The 16,776-nt window shown below is 34.2% G+C and overlaps 1 protein-coding gene across 4 annotated transcripts in view; it reads right to left on the bottom strand.

Annotated features, from left to right (window-relative positions):
- LOC128855302 (uncharacterized) overlaps positions 1–16,776 on the bottom strand; it is a 91,505-nt gene that overhangs the window by 43,311 nt on the left and 31,418 nt on the right. For 2 of the 4 annotated variants that reach the window (XM_054090085.1, XM_054090086.1), the window contains exons 3-4: positions 10,195–10,342; positions 3,322–3,571 (exon numbers count right to left, since the gene is read on the bottom strand). In XM_054090085.1, the coding sequence (XP_053946060.1) occupies positions 3,322–3,571; positions 10,195–10,342 (398 nt within the window). Of the gene's footprint in view, positions 1–3,320; positions 3,572–10,194; positions 10,343–16,776 lie in introns of all 4 variants that reach the window. The other 2 variants (XM_054090087.1, XM_054090088.1) reach the window with 2 other exon arrangements.

Here is a 16,776-nt window from a genome sequence, read left to right as displayed (position 1 = left end):
TGAATGCGGCTATTCCGAATACTAAGGAATACCTGGCAGCGCTCTAAACTATATTAGCACCGTCTTCAAGGTCAGTCTTATATGGATTCAGGGACATAGAGATATTGAGGGATATTGCAATGGAAATTAGCTAGCCGGAAAGGGCTAGCTTGAAAACACAGGCAAAATTGGAATCCCTATGGCAACTTGCAAATTAAGGATAAAAATAATATTCTCCAGGAAGCCAATAGGTCATGAAGAGAACAAAATACGTGTTTTACAACCAGACTAATTTGGCCGCAAATAGTTAAGAAAAGATCACAAGAATAGCTCGACCTTTCATGAGAGAAGAGCTCGTAGGTCGTGGCTTTCATCACCGGTCATTGGCTGTTAGGAAGGCACTCATCCAGGGTAGGAGTATTTTCTCATGAATACTATAGAAGTTCCCGTGGTAAACAGTGGTACTACAACTTACCTACATGGTCTAAATGAGTTGGCTATTTTAAACCCACTGCCACAAAAACCTAACCTCGCTTAACAGTCTTCACTTGAATTATCAGGAAACCTTGGACTACTACATGAAATGTGGTTAGGTTAAATTGGAATGGTTACCAAGAAATTGGCACACTAAGACGAAGATAAACCGATTCATCCTTTGTGATACCATTTTGAAGGAGGTAAGATGAAAGAGAAAACCGATGGGATGAAACGAGGGAGCGGGGAGAGATAGTGGTGGGATGGCTAGAAGGTTGGGGTTAGAGTGTGTGGATTATGAACGATATGTTGCGTAGCAAAGAAGTAAGTGCCAAGATGCCTAGATCTTTGTCCCGCCATAGCAGGGCAACTTAGGAGAAGGTGGTCAAATGCGATTACTTTAATAACCATTTTACTACATAAAAATTATTGCCTCCAATCTAGTGAGCCGGCTGTATTTGAATGCACAAGTCACTAAGCAGGACTAGCAGATTTCGTATTGACTCCTGAGCATATTCAACTTAAATTAACACCACTCCATGTGGTTAAATATGCACCAACATTTTCAATAGTTTTTATTCAAATAAGTATTTTTTATTTTTATTATTATTTTTGGTTTTTGTGTTTTTGCAACTAGTTTTAATATTCAATTCAAACTAACAAGCCATTTTCTTCAAGTACATTGAGATATTTACAAAAATAAGTTGTACAGATGTTTTAAATTAACATCTGTAAAACTTTTTTCACTTTATTAGATGTAGTGGCTTTTTACGTTGCAGTCTCCTTTTCCATTAGATGCAAAAGTGTATCAATAAAATGCACTAAAACTGCATGACAAGTATCCATTTTATTTAATTTTTGGTTTTTTACCTTATTCTCAGTGAGTACAGATTTCTATGCATGTGTGTATGCAGGTACATTTGCTAGTATTCGTTATGTATGTACAGTTATACAAATGAGCGATACGCACGTTTACATGTCCATACTATACATACGAGTACGTGTATTTAAGTTCATATGTAAGTAGTGGTTGTAGTTGTAAAGCACACATAATGAGGAGAAAAACAATAACTTTTAGGTACAACCGGTCAATTAGTCAAATGAAGGTGTGTATGTGAATAGGAGAAAACCGAAATACAGAAATACAGAAATACATATCAGATATTATGGTTTCAGTTTGCAAGTAAGTATATATAATATGTATATAATTCATATATATATATAAGTATATATATTTATTTATATAATATTCAAGTATAAAAATATTAACAAACAAGTTTTATTTACAAAAGTCAATTATTTACAATTGTGTGTGTGAGGAACTCAAATTATCGTTCAAACGGAAAACATAAATAATGAAAATATCATGTATGTCTGTGTGCATGTACTATGTACGTATGTATGTCATTTTTCTTTGGTTATTTGTTTTACCTTAATGCAATTACTTTAGTTGATTTATATATGTACATTCAAAATTTACGATCAAAGCGTATTGACCTTCTCAATTAGCCGTTAATTTAATTAACCGTCCTTTGAACGATATCTATTGTGTTCAGTTTTTTTTTTTGTTTTGTTTTGAAAATTTTTCCACACGTGTATATGTATGTGTGTTTGTTTGTATATATATATATATATGTATTGCATTTATACATATGTATATTGTTTGAACTGTTTTCAATCAGTCATTTGCTGAGACTTTTTTATTGAAATATGATGGTTTTTTTTTATTAAATGTATCTTACAAAAGTTGGGACGGGTTAATCTGCTATTCCGCTAATACATACGCTTAAATAATAAAGTTGTTCTTGTTTTTGCTTTCAAAACTTTAACTTTTAAGATTATGTAGTAAAAAATTGTTTTTTTTTTGTTTGTTTTTTTTTTTTTTGTTAACTGTGATTATTTGCGAGAGAGAAAGAGAGAGAGGACCCTTGCTATGAACTAATGAAAGCAAAGATGACCAAAATGAAAAAAGATAACAAAACGCAAAATGGTCGGAATATTCGAATATTGAGTGGACTAAAATATTTATTTATTTATTTATATATATTTATATGCATGTTTCGATGTATGTGTGTAATTGTTTCTGTAGTAGCTATTTACAAGTATACAATTTGGTGTTTGTGTCTGGCTTTTCCCTGCACTTATTAGTGATTTATTAAATTAAAACAAAACAAAAATAAACGAATAACAAAAAAGAAAGTAACCCAAAGCTAAATGGATTAAAAATATGGTATATGAGTATGTATATGTAGTGGAAAATAAATTATGCGCTAGCTTGCGGTAGAAATTTGTACGATTTGTAAGAAAAGAAAACTTTAAATATACATAAATGTAAGTGAGAAAAAAATTATAAATAGTGAAAAAAAGAAAATAAAGGTTGAATCGATGAAAAAGTGGTTTACATATAAGTCCATATGTATGTATGTGATAATAAATTAAGATAATAATAAATTATTGTACTAATGAAATATCCTAACAGAAGCTAAAATCATTTGCTGTAAACCTAATATGAAACTTTGCCAAAACGGGTGCAATAAAAGGATAAACAAAAATTTAATATATAATGAAATATTTATATAACAATAAAATTAAATTCAACCAGATGTGAAGGAACTTAGAAATGTTTATAAAATGAATATACAAAAACAAAGACTATATAAGTTGATATGAATTACAATTTAATTTAAAAATATATATACAAAAAATATACAAATAATAAAGTAGTCACACGAAACTCAACGCATAAACTCAAATATTTGTTAAAATTGAATGTTTCGTTTTAAGAGAGATAGAGACAGACAGTTAGATAGATTGATAGAGATAGAGAGTGAGTTTGAATAGAGGAAAATCAAAAAATTAATGCTTACAATCATTCATATCATCATAGGATCTCATTATATACTGATCCGATGAGGATAGTCTTGAATGCCCGTTGTTGCTGTTCAAATTGGGATGAGCTCCCCCCCTATGTTCGCTTTGTTTTAAAACGCTACGCATCGCCAATGCAGATGGATTCGTTTGATGCATATACATACTATCACCTTCGCACTCACTTTCTTTATATTGAAGAACATTTTTATGTTTTTCATAGATAACCAGGCACCGATGACATCCTTTCCTACAAATATTTATGCATTTATGTAATATACTTTGCGATTTAGCACAAAAATTGTCAATTTATTATTTAAATTCAATTGTTTTTCATTTCAATATTGTATATAAACGGAAAATACTAAAATAAATATGTATTTCATAAATACGTATGTATATGTACTCGTTGGTATGTATTTAAGTAGGTAGGTAGTTAGGTATGTAAGTAGGTATGTTTTCAAACTGCTTGTGTGTGCAGTTATTGTATGAGCTTAAATATGCATAATCAACGTTTAAAGATTATATGTATGTAAAAATACGTTTATAAATAGGTATGTAAATGATGTTTTGCGAAAACGATTGCTTGTTTTTTGATTTTTTGGTTTTTTTTTTTTTTTTTTTTTTTTGGATTGATTATCAATCGTTAACAAAAATTAATACTTGAGGGCATTAAATGAGATTTTGATTTTCATTGCAATAAATAACAACTAAATAATAATACATATGTATGTATGTAGATGTACAAAAATCAAATCAAATATTAACATTTTATAAAAAATAACTTAGTTTGAAATATAAAAAATTTAAAAACAAAAAACAAAAAATGCAGTATTAAAAATGGAAAAAATTGCGCATTTATCAGCAAATCAGATTCACATACTCGTACGTATGTATGTATGTATCTCTGTGACGCAAAAAAACAATTTTGAGAAATTAAACAGACATAGAAATTAATATGGGAAAAAAATTAAGTCGACGCCATCAAGATTATTTGGGGTCGGATGAAAGCTTGCCTGTCGATTGGAATTTAAGTGTGCTCTGCCCAATCTATAAGAAGGGCAATCCCGCAATCTGTGCCAATTACCGCGGGATTAGTCTTCTAAATATCGCCTATAAGGTTCTAGCGAGCGTATTGTGTGAAAGGCTGAAGCCCACCGTCAACCAACTGATTGGACCTTATCAGTATGGCTTTATACCTGGAAAGTCTACCATCGACCAAATATTCACAATACGCCAAATCTTGGAGAGGACCCATGAAAGGAGAATCGACACACACCATCACACAAACGAGGTTTCAGACAGGGTGACTCGCTGTCGTGTGACTTCTTTAACCTGATGTTGGAGAGGATCGTACGAGCCGCAGAACTTAATCGCTCATGCACAGTTTTTTGGGTCTGGTGGTGAACGAGGACAAAACGAAGTAACTCCTGTCTTCAAACAAACAGTCGGCGCACTCGCGTATCGGCATCCACGTCACTGTTGACAGTTAAAATTTCGAGGTTGTAAAAGACTTCGTTTATTTAGGAACCAGCATTAACACCGATAACAATGTCAGCCTGGAAATCCAACATATAATTTCTCTTGCCAACAAGTGCTACTTTGGACTAAGTAAAGTCCTCGAACAAAACTAACACTCTACAAGACTCTCATCATGCCCGTCCTAACGTATGGTGCAATTCGATCGACATGAGGGAAAGTTGCTGCTGTTGTGCTGAACAAAATTCATTTAATTTTATTCCTTATATTTACGATGCACTCTCCGAGAAATATTACTTCCATAGCTGACATACATACATATGTATGTGGTTATGTATGCAACAACAAATTATTGTTGCAAATGCACAATTTTTCCCTTTCATTAATCAATAAAAATTAATGAAAATGCGAAATGGTCTTAAACTTATATAACCGAAATGTTAAAAATAAATTTAAAAAAAATAGAGTTCTAAAAAAATATTTTCAATAATTTCTAAAACAAATTAAATAAGCAATAAATATTTTTCAAAACAAATGTGCAAAATTTCAAAAATATATTTATTTTTCAAAAACACATCGTATAGCGATAGTTGAACAAAGAAAATTGTAATATGGAGAGGACATACGAAGACTAATACGAAATAAGCTAATTGCTTTTTTTTATCAAATGTAAAAATATTTCATGTTTGTATGTAGGTAAGTGGTAGTTTTAAAAAATTAATTTAAAAAAATATGCTCATAACACATTTAAAACTTTGGTTTGCTATCATGTATGTATTTTCGTACTAACTGAATTTAAAGCGTTACAAATTTGCAACATTTCTCAAACATAAAATCAATTTTCATTCAGCTACAAAATAACAATATCCTCAAACAATGGGAAGCATTACAAGAAAGGAAAGAAAGTCACACGAAAAAAAAATAACAAAAAAAAACTGATAACATAAATTCAAAAACATAGAGGAGATAATTTAAAGGGCATACAGGTACAAATGTACGTTTAATTTCACTTTAGAAAAATTAGTTTTTAAAAAATGAAAACAAAAAAGGATTTTTTTTTTTTGTGAAGGATACATTCATACAAAATTTTTAAGTAACTATGCATTTAAAAAGGTAAGCATTAAAAGACAAATGGGAAACGTAACATTGTGTACCAAATTTAGTACGTATGTATGTATGTGTGTGTATAGAGTAGAAAACATATCACATTTTTACATTAAAGGAGCAGGAGAAGAAGAGTATAAAAAAATAGTATAATAGTAAATTTAGGTAAGCACATTTAATACGCAAACCGTAGTATTCAGTTGCAACAAATTCGTTCCCATAAAAATGTATGTAGTAATTATTCAAAAATAGGCAAAAAAGGTACAGTAACATTAAAAATATAAGACTGCAGTGTTACATGAATACATATTTCACCTTATGACTCTGAGCTTATGAAGTATGTAAAAAAATGTATAACTAATTACGTGATTTTTTCAGACTAAAATATTAGATAGAATACACCAGTCAATTATTGTTTTTCTGTTGTATACTCAGTACGTAATACTCTTATCGTTTATATTTAAAAAAAATTACATCTACTTTATGGTATAAACAAAAATCCAAACGTCAAACGTTCGCCCTGCAATGTTGCGTATAGCCTAGACACGGCGCCGTTAAACGAAATTACCAGCGCAGTTAATTCTGATTAAAATTGTAATGTAACAGACGGTTGTTACGCGGATTAGTGAACAGCTGATTTTCTTATTGGATAGTTTTTTCAGTAAAAGATGAAGCGCAGACAACAAATAGGGGTATTAGCTGCGCTGAGACTAGGAAATAATTATTTATTTAAAAAAAATCTTAAGGGAAACCGGTGGCCTAGAAATTTCAAAAAATCGATTTTTTGGTTTTTCGATATTTCGCAAGTATAGTATTATAAGAATACACTGAGAAATTTTCATGCGGAAATTCCCAATATTATAGCTTCCAGAGCTCATTAACTAGGTAGAGAGTGGTCCGCGCGTTCCTGTATCTACCTCAAACTTTAAGCTCAACCGAATCGTCTGAAGTTTTAATATGTTGTTCGCAACATCCATGGTACTATTTAGCAGGAAACATAAAACACCTACTCTCAAGCACATATTTCTAGGGAAATCGCTTAGAGTATCAGAAAAGGCGAAATATATAGGTCTTGTACTGAATAGGAAGCTAAATTGGGGGCTCACAGTCGCAGATAGGGTAGGCAAATATATCATGGCGTTGTACTCCTGCGGAAGGCTAATTGGAAAGAAATGGGGTTTGGAACCCAGAATGATATACTAGCTATGCATTGTAGTGGTTATGCCTATTCTCTACTATGGTATTGTAATATGGGGGATTACCTTTGAGAAAGGTGCATCTGTTTTCATAACTGGCGCGATGTCAACCACACCATCGAAAGCATTATATGCGACATTAAACTTCCTGCCGGTAGATCTGCAGGCAAAATATATCGCGCGTAGTTCGGCAATAAGCCTGAACACTCAAATAAGAACTCCGATCACGGCAAAATCCTGGCTGGCACTTCGGAGGTTGCCGGATTGGTGGACTATGCACTCCCGCCAACACTTGCCATTACAACGTTCACGACCCTCCTCCCCTCAAGGGAAGAAGAGTGGGCACGGAACGATGTAAGACAGGGCTAGTCTATCCATGTATACACAGATGGCTCAAAGCTCGAGGGCAGGGTGGGCGGAGGTGTATACTCCGAGCATCTGGGAATCTTCTTCAGTTTTCGGCTCCCCGACTACTGTAGTGTCTTTCAGGCTGAACTGATGGCAATAATGAAAGCCGTGACACGGGAACAGTGTGATGCGATATCTGGAAATGTCATCTACATATTCACTGACAGCCAGGCGGCGATAAAATCCCTCACAAATCAGTCGGCAACCTCCAAGGTAGCCATTAAATGCCGCACATCTCTTAACGAGATGGCTGAGTCATTTCGCTTAAGAATAATATGATTTCCTGACCATCGCGACATTGAGAATAACTATAGAGCCAATAAACTAGCGAGACTCGGCACCAAATTGACCGATGGGTACATAGACAATGACATAGGAATACCCTTACAGACAAGTAAGGTACTCATCCTTGAAGAAATCGTAAGGAAAGCAAACGAAAGATGGCGTAATGAAGCCACCTGCAAAATCGCTCGTCGACTGTGGCCGACTCTCAATGCTAAGCGCCCAGAATCTTTGCTAAGCCAAAATAAACACAGTCTTAGCACACTGATTTCAGTCATAACGGGGCATTGCCTAATAGGTAGGCACGCCCAAAGGATGGGTGTGCAAGCACATGACTTCTGCAGAAATTGTCTTGATGATGAGAGACAGTCTTACACCTTCCCGACTAGAAATTTTGGTAAGGCGGTGATTAGGAGCAAATAAGGCAGACCGCATTCCAAATTTGCGCCTCATAAGGCAGCCAAAATAAGCCAAAATCCCGAAAGTAACGCCACACATCTGTCTCATTAGGCGCAGGTTCGAAAAACCGAGCTTCGGTAATACTCCGGATGCCCTTCTACAAATCAATTAGGGATTCCAATTTATGCCTAAGTGAGACACTGCCACAGATTTTCGTGACCACAACCAAATTTGGCATTGTTCTGGCATGCAAGTCTTTGCCTTGCCTAACGTGGGTCTGGTAAGGTAATAGTGATGCGTGCCTCAGTAAGGCCTGCCTAATTCGGGCCTAACTGATTCTTCGGCATGCCTCACTGTAATTCTAGTCGGGTTCTATGCCATTGTCCTGCTCTATTCGGGCAGAGATTTGTTATTCTAGGCAGACAATTTTTCAATTAATTGGAAGATCTCAGTTCGGCAGAAATAGGAGGTATTCTAAAGTTTTTGAAAAGCACACACTGGTTTTAGGAGAAATAGAGAAAGCTCCCCACGCGGCATCACAATCATTTTTTTTTTACTGTAAAAAAAATCCCTGAAAATACCCCTAAATTTTCGAGCTCTAGACCACAGGGATCTCTTAAATTGCAATTTCTCAAACTGCTCCGAAATATCAAAACAATTAATGTAACTTCGAACGTGTTAGTGCAAACTAGCATTTAATCCAGGCTTTCTTTTTATCCTCTTTAAAGTTTCATTATTTTTCATTCACAATAGATATTAACTGTCATTTTTCGGCAATGTTGCCATCGAAAATTCCCCTAATCCGCTTAAATTATGAGAATTACGACTAGTTGTCAATCCTCAATAGTTGCACTTTATTCCTGAGATAAATACGCATTAAGTTGGGAATCGCGATTAACGCCACCGTCTAGGCTATTACTGAAACATAATTAGATCGACGGCGAAAACGTGATAAACATTAAAATTAGAGTGGCCGTATTTCAAAAATCCAATCTATACAAAATAAAAGAAAAGTAATAGCAAATAGAAATGAAAAAATGTAGAAAAATCTTTAAAAGTTTCTCGATTTAGCATTATTAAAATTCATAACAAAATATGTACTTTTTTACTTCCAATTAGAAACATTGACAATAAAAACAAATTACGGTCACCCTGTTCTTTTTTACGCTATCGGCCGGCGGTAACGATAGGAATAAATCTACGGCAATGCGAAGCCATGTCAAGTGATTTTAGGCAATGTTGTCAATTATGCTAAAAATTGTTCTATTTAGAGGTTGAGTATAATAAGAAGTAATGTTTATAAATATTAGCAAGTCTATAACAGATTATCAACAAACGGGCGTTATGGTAACGTTAAAATTAACATTAATGTTAACAACATAGAATTTACAGAGGTTACAGAGTACAGTATAAGCTATAACTGAACAAACAAAAACAAAAAACTAAAATTTCACTCCAAAGCTATCTATACCACGATTTCCGTTATCGAATAAATCTCAAAATTATGAAAATTTAAAAAGTCCTTTCCAGTCTTTTTACTTCTTTTTATACTCAGACCCACAAACAAACCAAATTTTTAGTGTTATTGGCCGCAATATTTAAAAAATGTATGTGCTATCTATATTAGCCACTCCCCAGTAAACAACAAATTTCGCCTACCGTCATAGCTGTCAGTTCAATATCATATAATTTTGGATAATCTAACTTTTACAGATATTCAGAGCTAATCTTTGACTCCAATTGTGTTAAGGATATTATTTGCACTATTTCGTTTCAAAATGAAAATTTCGAAAAATTTACGAAATTTATATGTAAGCGAATATATTGCGAATTTAAAATTTAACTTAAATTTCTTAATTATATTTTTTAAAGCACTGCGTTTCTGCGCAAGAAAATGCATATTAATATCAAAAATAATAATATTCAATATATGTATGAATACCTATTTATCAAGAAATATATATAAAGGTCTTATGTATATATAGAAAAGAACATATGAACTTACTCGTCAACAATCAAATATTTGTTACCGTCCGAGGCCGCACATTTACCGCGATAACTGAATTGTGATCCCTTAATATGAATGGACTGTTGGTAGCCAGATAGGAACCACGAACCTTCCCAACGCGCGGGAAAAGTGCAATTTGTTGGAACTGTAAAAAGAAACACGAAACACAAAATACAAATAAGCATAAACTGTATTTACTAAATAACAATACTTAAATACAAATTTTAATAAAATTAAAAAAACAAATTTTAAAAAATTTAAATAAAACAATTTTTAATAAAACACATTTTAATAAATTTAAATAAAAAATGTTTTAATAAGTTTAAATAAAACAAATATTAATAAAACAAATTTTAATAAATTCATATAAAAATTTTTTAATAAATTTAAATAAAACAAATTTTAATAAATTTAAATAAAACGATTTCAATAAAATAAATTTTAATAAATTTTTATTTAAAAAAATTTAATAAATTTGAATAAAACAAATTTTGATAAATTTAAATAAAACCAATTTTAATGAATTTAAATAAAACAAATTTTAGTAAATTTAAATAAAACAAATTTTAGTGAAATAATTTTCAGTAAATTTAAATAAAACAAATTTTAATAAATTTAAACAAAACAAAGTTTAATAAATTTAAACAAAAAAAATGTAATGAATTTAAAAAAAACAAATTTTTATAAATTTAAATAAAACAAATTTTAATAAATTTAAATAAAACAAATTTTAATAAATTTTAAATCAAAAGAATTTAATAAATTTAAAAAAGCAATTTTTAATAAATTTAAATAAATTTTTTTTTAAATATATTTACATAAAAAGAACGCTTCATACCATTAAGCTATAGAAAATGAGGTGATAATAAGTAACTGTACATCAATTTCGTTATTTTATAGCCACATTATTATACCCAAGAACTGTAAGCGTAGATGGAAACCGATTCTATATGTTTGGAGAAAACAAAGTCATCTTTATCGGAGAGTATAATTAAGGTCGTTTAAGCCGAACTACAGTCTGTGTCAGAAAAAGCAACCCCGATTATTCATGAAGTATAAAAGATATATATTTAAAAAATTTTACATGAAAGTATGTACAAAACTACGAGTCGCAATTACTCAATAAGCCGAGTAGTCTTCATTGTTGTCGAGTATATCCTAGCATCTTCTTCATCCTTTGAACCAGCTTTTCTGCATAGCTCGTCCACAAACAGGACTAGATTTTTCGAATTTCATGGTCTAATCTTTCGGCAAGGTGCGTTTTCATAGTTCCCCACACATTTTCAATGGGGTTGGTGTCTAGGGACTGGGAAGGCCAGACCAATACTGTGACGTAATTTTCTTGTTCTGTTGTTTCTCAATGCCCTTTTCTGGGAACAGTGGTTTTGATGACGGTAGGATATGCTCGCCTCTTTCAGTGGACGTTCGATGGTGTTGATACTCACATCTATTCCCTTTTTAGCAAGAACTGATCGTCCTTGGTGTAGTCATAAAGAAGGGTCCCGTTTAAAAAGTTGGACGATCACTTTATCCTGCTTTTTTGGCGTCACTCGCTTCATGCCGCGCTCAGAAAAGTCATCAACATTTTTGTACACTTTATACCGCTGATTCCACATCACAACAAACTTTTTTGATTGTCTTCCAGCTTAAACAATGTTATTGATCTCTGTTAGAGACAATTCATATCGTTTAAGGAAGTTGTCCAACCAGTATGACGATGCTTTAAATTCTTCTGTGGATATATTAAATTCAATTGCTGTTTCAAGGACAAAATTTTGAATATCAGCCCTGCGTACAACCAAAGACATTGCTCTGCTGCCTGCAATCCATTCCCAGGTGCAATCTTCTAACTCAGAAAATAACGGCTGCCAACCTGATCCAACTCTGCGTTTTTTCTCATTTCCTTGGTCCTCCAGTTTACACAGGCAATCGTAGTTTGCATGCTATTTACGAACCATACATAGATCCAGCGTATTTTCTTTACAGAATAATACAAGATTTACATCTCTGGAGTCTTCCCCGATTCCCTTTTTGTACTCGACGGAATAGCTGCTTCGTTTTGTACTCATTTTTAACGAATTCTTTTTGTCACATTACTTTAACTAGGGCTTATTATCGGAGGATGTCTTATTTCCGGAAAAAGACGGTGGGATCAAAAGATCTTTTAAGTCGAAGTGTCGACCAATGGGCACACTACAGATACAAAATTATTAATTGGTCATATGGAGTAGAAATCTGTGGCTCAGCTTCAAAATCAAATCTTGACATCATACAGAGGTTCCAAGATTTTGGGCACGTGTGCCAACACGCCATGATTTGGAAAGATATAAGAAATTGACAACATCAACATAAGATATAACAACCGGCCTCCTCACCATGCAAATACTCGGACGTCCAATCTTTCACACCAAACCAACCACGCGGAATCAAAATTTGTATGCCTTCTGATCTGCCACAAAGATTTAAAATGCAAACTTTAAGTAATGGACCCTATTGGGAGTTCTTACATATGCCATCTTTTCAAAATTTTAATTAAATGTAATACTGGATGTTATGCATGGCAGATATTTAATAAATGGAGTTCCAAAAACAAAAACTTCTCATCTAATGAGATACTGTTAATGGATTTCACCATGAATTTTTTACACAACATAGAAAAAGAGCGTGGAACTGTTGAGCATTTTTGCGTACTTAACTAATTTTTTTTATATTATGACGTTTTTTCCAACAAAGGAAGAATACGGGCATACAAATGTTTATATGTATGTACATACATCCATATATTCAGAAAATTATACCCAACAACAATACATAATTAAGCCCTCATTTTGAACAGAAGATTTGTGGCTTTTTAATTTTGTAAATTGTCCGGATTAGTAACACACAATCACCCTCTATGTATGTGTGCATGGTAAGAATGTAAAGTGAAAGAAAGCGAAAGCCTAAGTACTGTCATCTATGGGACATGGAACAAACGGCGCAACAAAGCGCAAATGTTTATAAATTTATAAAAGTGTGGCATATCAATGTGTTGATACGCGCACCATAAAAAAAAACACAATTACCTACTGAAAGTATCCCTTCTTGTAGAATGTGAAATATGTCGGCGACACCACTTCATATTTAAATATGTGGCACACAGCGTAACTGAAATTCACATTCATACGAGTAGAGGTACAAATACGTATACGTGTATGTGTATGCTAGGGATGCACATTTTCGGGATTTTGTTGAACCCAGTTCTTGAATATGTTAAAATTGATCATTCAAAGCATATAACACATGACACCATCTACTTCAATGGTGTCATAATACAAAAAACAAAATTTAGACGAATATTGAACTCTTCGTCTATGTTGTGTGAAAATTTCATGGCGATATCTAATAACAATATCTCATTAAGCACTAAGTTCGCAGTTCACGTGAAATGGCTGTCAAAATGCATATAAATTGCATTGCCGTAAAATTTCGTACATATCGCACGGCAAAGTAGTACTCAGTTCACGCCGTGAAAACACCGCGCAACATGCAGCATGTTGCCAACAACATTTTTCACATCTATTTAAAAAGACCACGTCATTTAAAATTGAACGCAAACTGAGTTCGAATACTTTGAAAATATGGCATTTTTAAGCGGAACGTCTTACGTCTGTAAGTAAACCTTCTTTATATTTTTTTGTGTCAATATATATATATATATATTGTATATATATCATGTGCTAATTATATATATACATTCAGTCCAAAAAATTTCGGGAACTGTTAATTTAAAAAGCGCGCGTTACACAAATGTCTAAATTCTTCTTCCTGGAATGTTGGTACAACTGCCCTCTATAGGGTCGCAGAGTTTGAGCGTGATCTGTCAATTACAATAGTTTGTTTTTGGCATTTAATTATATCAGTCAACCGCGGGTTCGATTTTCAGTATGGATAAAGTATCGAACAAAGAATTTGTCTTAAATTTTGTGTTTAGAACGGGCTTTTGTGTGTCGTATCGTTGAGAATGTTGCAGAAAGCCTATGGCGAGTGTACTTCATCAAAAAGACGGGTCTACGAGTGGTATAAGGCTTTAGCAGAAGGCCGAGAAGTCGTGGAGGATTTGCCCCGATCTGGTCGCCCATCAACGTCTTCAACGGATAAAAACGTCGACAAAGTCAAGGAAATGGAGCTGGAAAACCACCATTTAAGTTTGACGGAGGTACCTCGTGACCTTAGCGTGTCTCACGAATCAATTCGCAACATTTTACACCGTCAATTGGGCATCAGACTCGTGGCTGCTCGACTCGTTCCAAGAGAGTTGAATTTCTTTTAAAAAATGTATCGGAAGAAAGTGGCTGAAGGTATGCTTGAGCAAGTGAATTCGGACCCAATATTTATCCAGCGCATCATAACAGGCGATGAGACGTGTGTATATGAGTATGACATGCAAACCAGTCAACAGGTGGCTGAATGGCGCTATCCACATGAGCCGAAACCCAAAAAACCACGTCAAAGTCGGTCAAAAGTGAAAGACAAGCTACTCCTTTTCTTTGATTATTTTGAGTTGTACACTCGGAATTCATTCAAAATGGTTCCACGGTAAATAAAGAATATTATTTGTAAGCTATGGGACTTTTGAGAGAGAAAGTGCGTAGTAAACGGCCCAATTTATGGAATGAAAACTCATGCACCGTGATAACACCGTCTCAAAAGGCTCATGTTGTAAACACTTTTTTGACCAGCAACTCCACAAATATCATCGAACAACCACCGTATTCACAGGATTTAGCCCCCCGTGACTTTTTCCTTTTCCCAAAACTTAAATTGCCACTCCGCGAAAGCCGTTTTGAGTCGATAGAGGCCATTAGGAGAATTCGCAGAGGGAGCTGAAGGAAATCTCTTTAAACGTATTTAAAAGGTACTTTGATGACTGCACCAATCTTTGGCATAAATCTATTGCTTCAAATGAGGCCTATTTTAAAGGGGAAAAAATAAATTTTGATGATTAAACAATTATTTTGCGTTTTATAACAATTCCCGGTACTTTTTTGACAGAATGTGAATGTCTTCTAATTTGTTTAAAAACACTTTTCTCTCCAAAATTTTCCAATTGCTTCTGGCTCAATTTGATGCTTCTTTCATTTGACAATCAGTGTTGCTAAAAAAGGTGGTTAGTATCGTGCGGAGTGCTACAGTATCCAGAACTTAATTGTATCAAAGTTATGCGAGCCTATCGAGGTAGCTGAAGCTCTTTATCTGCAATGAGTGGTGGTTGAACTCGGATTACGGCATTCAGAGGTCGAGAGTTTAGGAAGGTGGTAAGTGTCTCCCGATGAATGTAACTTAACGTATGTATGTCTAAATACTGTCCGGTGGTCCAGTTGTTGTCGGTTCTTTTTTTCCTGGATCTCGTCAGAACAGTTGAAGAGATGCCTCCTGACGTGCCTGGGAGGCGGCTCAGGTTCTAGCAGGTGTCTGCAGGGATGAAACCTTCGGTAGCACCCGATTAGAAACTGTTTGCTGAGCATTTTGTTGTGCTCCTTGACTCGAAGCATTAGTACCTCATTATGTAGGTGTGATAGGGGGGACATCAGGAGGCATCCCGTGGCTGTGATGCAGTGTTTTGACAGTCCGAAGCTTAGTCCACTGCGAATCACTAGTTCCAAGTGATCAGACAGGCGCAGCATAATTCAGAACTGGCCGGTCAATTGCTTTAAATGTCGCCAGTACCTGTTAGCGATTTGAGGACCTTGTGACGATTGTGGACTTAAGTAGAACTTGCAGTTTTCACCCCAGTTAACTAGCCCTGTCTACTAAACCGTACCTTACCTCTCCTTATGTTCGTCTTGGGCCTCGCTTTCAGCAACCTTATAGCAACCTTACAACTGAACTAATGCTGCAAACAAGGCTTTCCCTTTTTTTTCAAAAACGGGGAGTTTCATTGAACAGTATCAAGATGCACACCATAAATAGGAGGAGAAGATCCACCAAATACGGGGTGTAAGCGCCAATTATAAGTACATATACAAGTCTATATACTGATGTTAGAAAATTATACCCAACAATCCCGAGATTTGAATCGATTAGTTCCGGGTTTTCCCGATTTCAAAATAGACCGGGATCCCGAAATTGGCATTCATAATGAATGCACTTCAAGTCAACGAGTGCATACTCCGTCTAATACAAGCAGCCGCGAAGCAGAAAAGAAATGCATTCATATGTATACAAGTAAATTCCACGATACATTTTTTCTTCATATTCCTGTAAATGGCATATTCACTTACATATGTATATGTATGTACGTGTTTGCATAAACATAGGGGTGGCTTGACCACTGTATTCACATACCCTATATCATAGGAACAGTCGATATGACTGTAACTGTGAATATATGCCACATCCTGACATTCGCCGAGAGGCTCAAACGAGACGAAACGAGACTCTCTATTCAGGGAGAAGTGACAATAAAATAACTTAAAAGGCACGCTGTAATTAATTTATCGTTTTAGCAGCTTTTCAGGAAAATATGTATACAAATTGAAATGGACATTTAAAAATTGTAAATGCCATAGATTTGTTAAAGTAGGTTAGAATAGGCGA

This window comes from Anastrepha ludens, chromosome 2 (assembly GCF_028408465.1).
Source record: "Anastrepha ludens isolate Willacy chromosome 2, idAnaLude1.1, whole genome shotgun sequence".
Taxonomy (NCBI): domain Eukaryota; kingdom Metazoa; phylum Arthropoda; class Insecta; order Diptera; family Tephritidae; genus Anastrepha; species Anastrepha ludens.
Note: the sequence above shows the minus strand (reverse complement) of the source record. Positions and strands in the feature narration are given on the sequence as shown.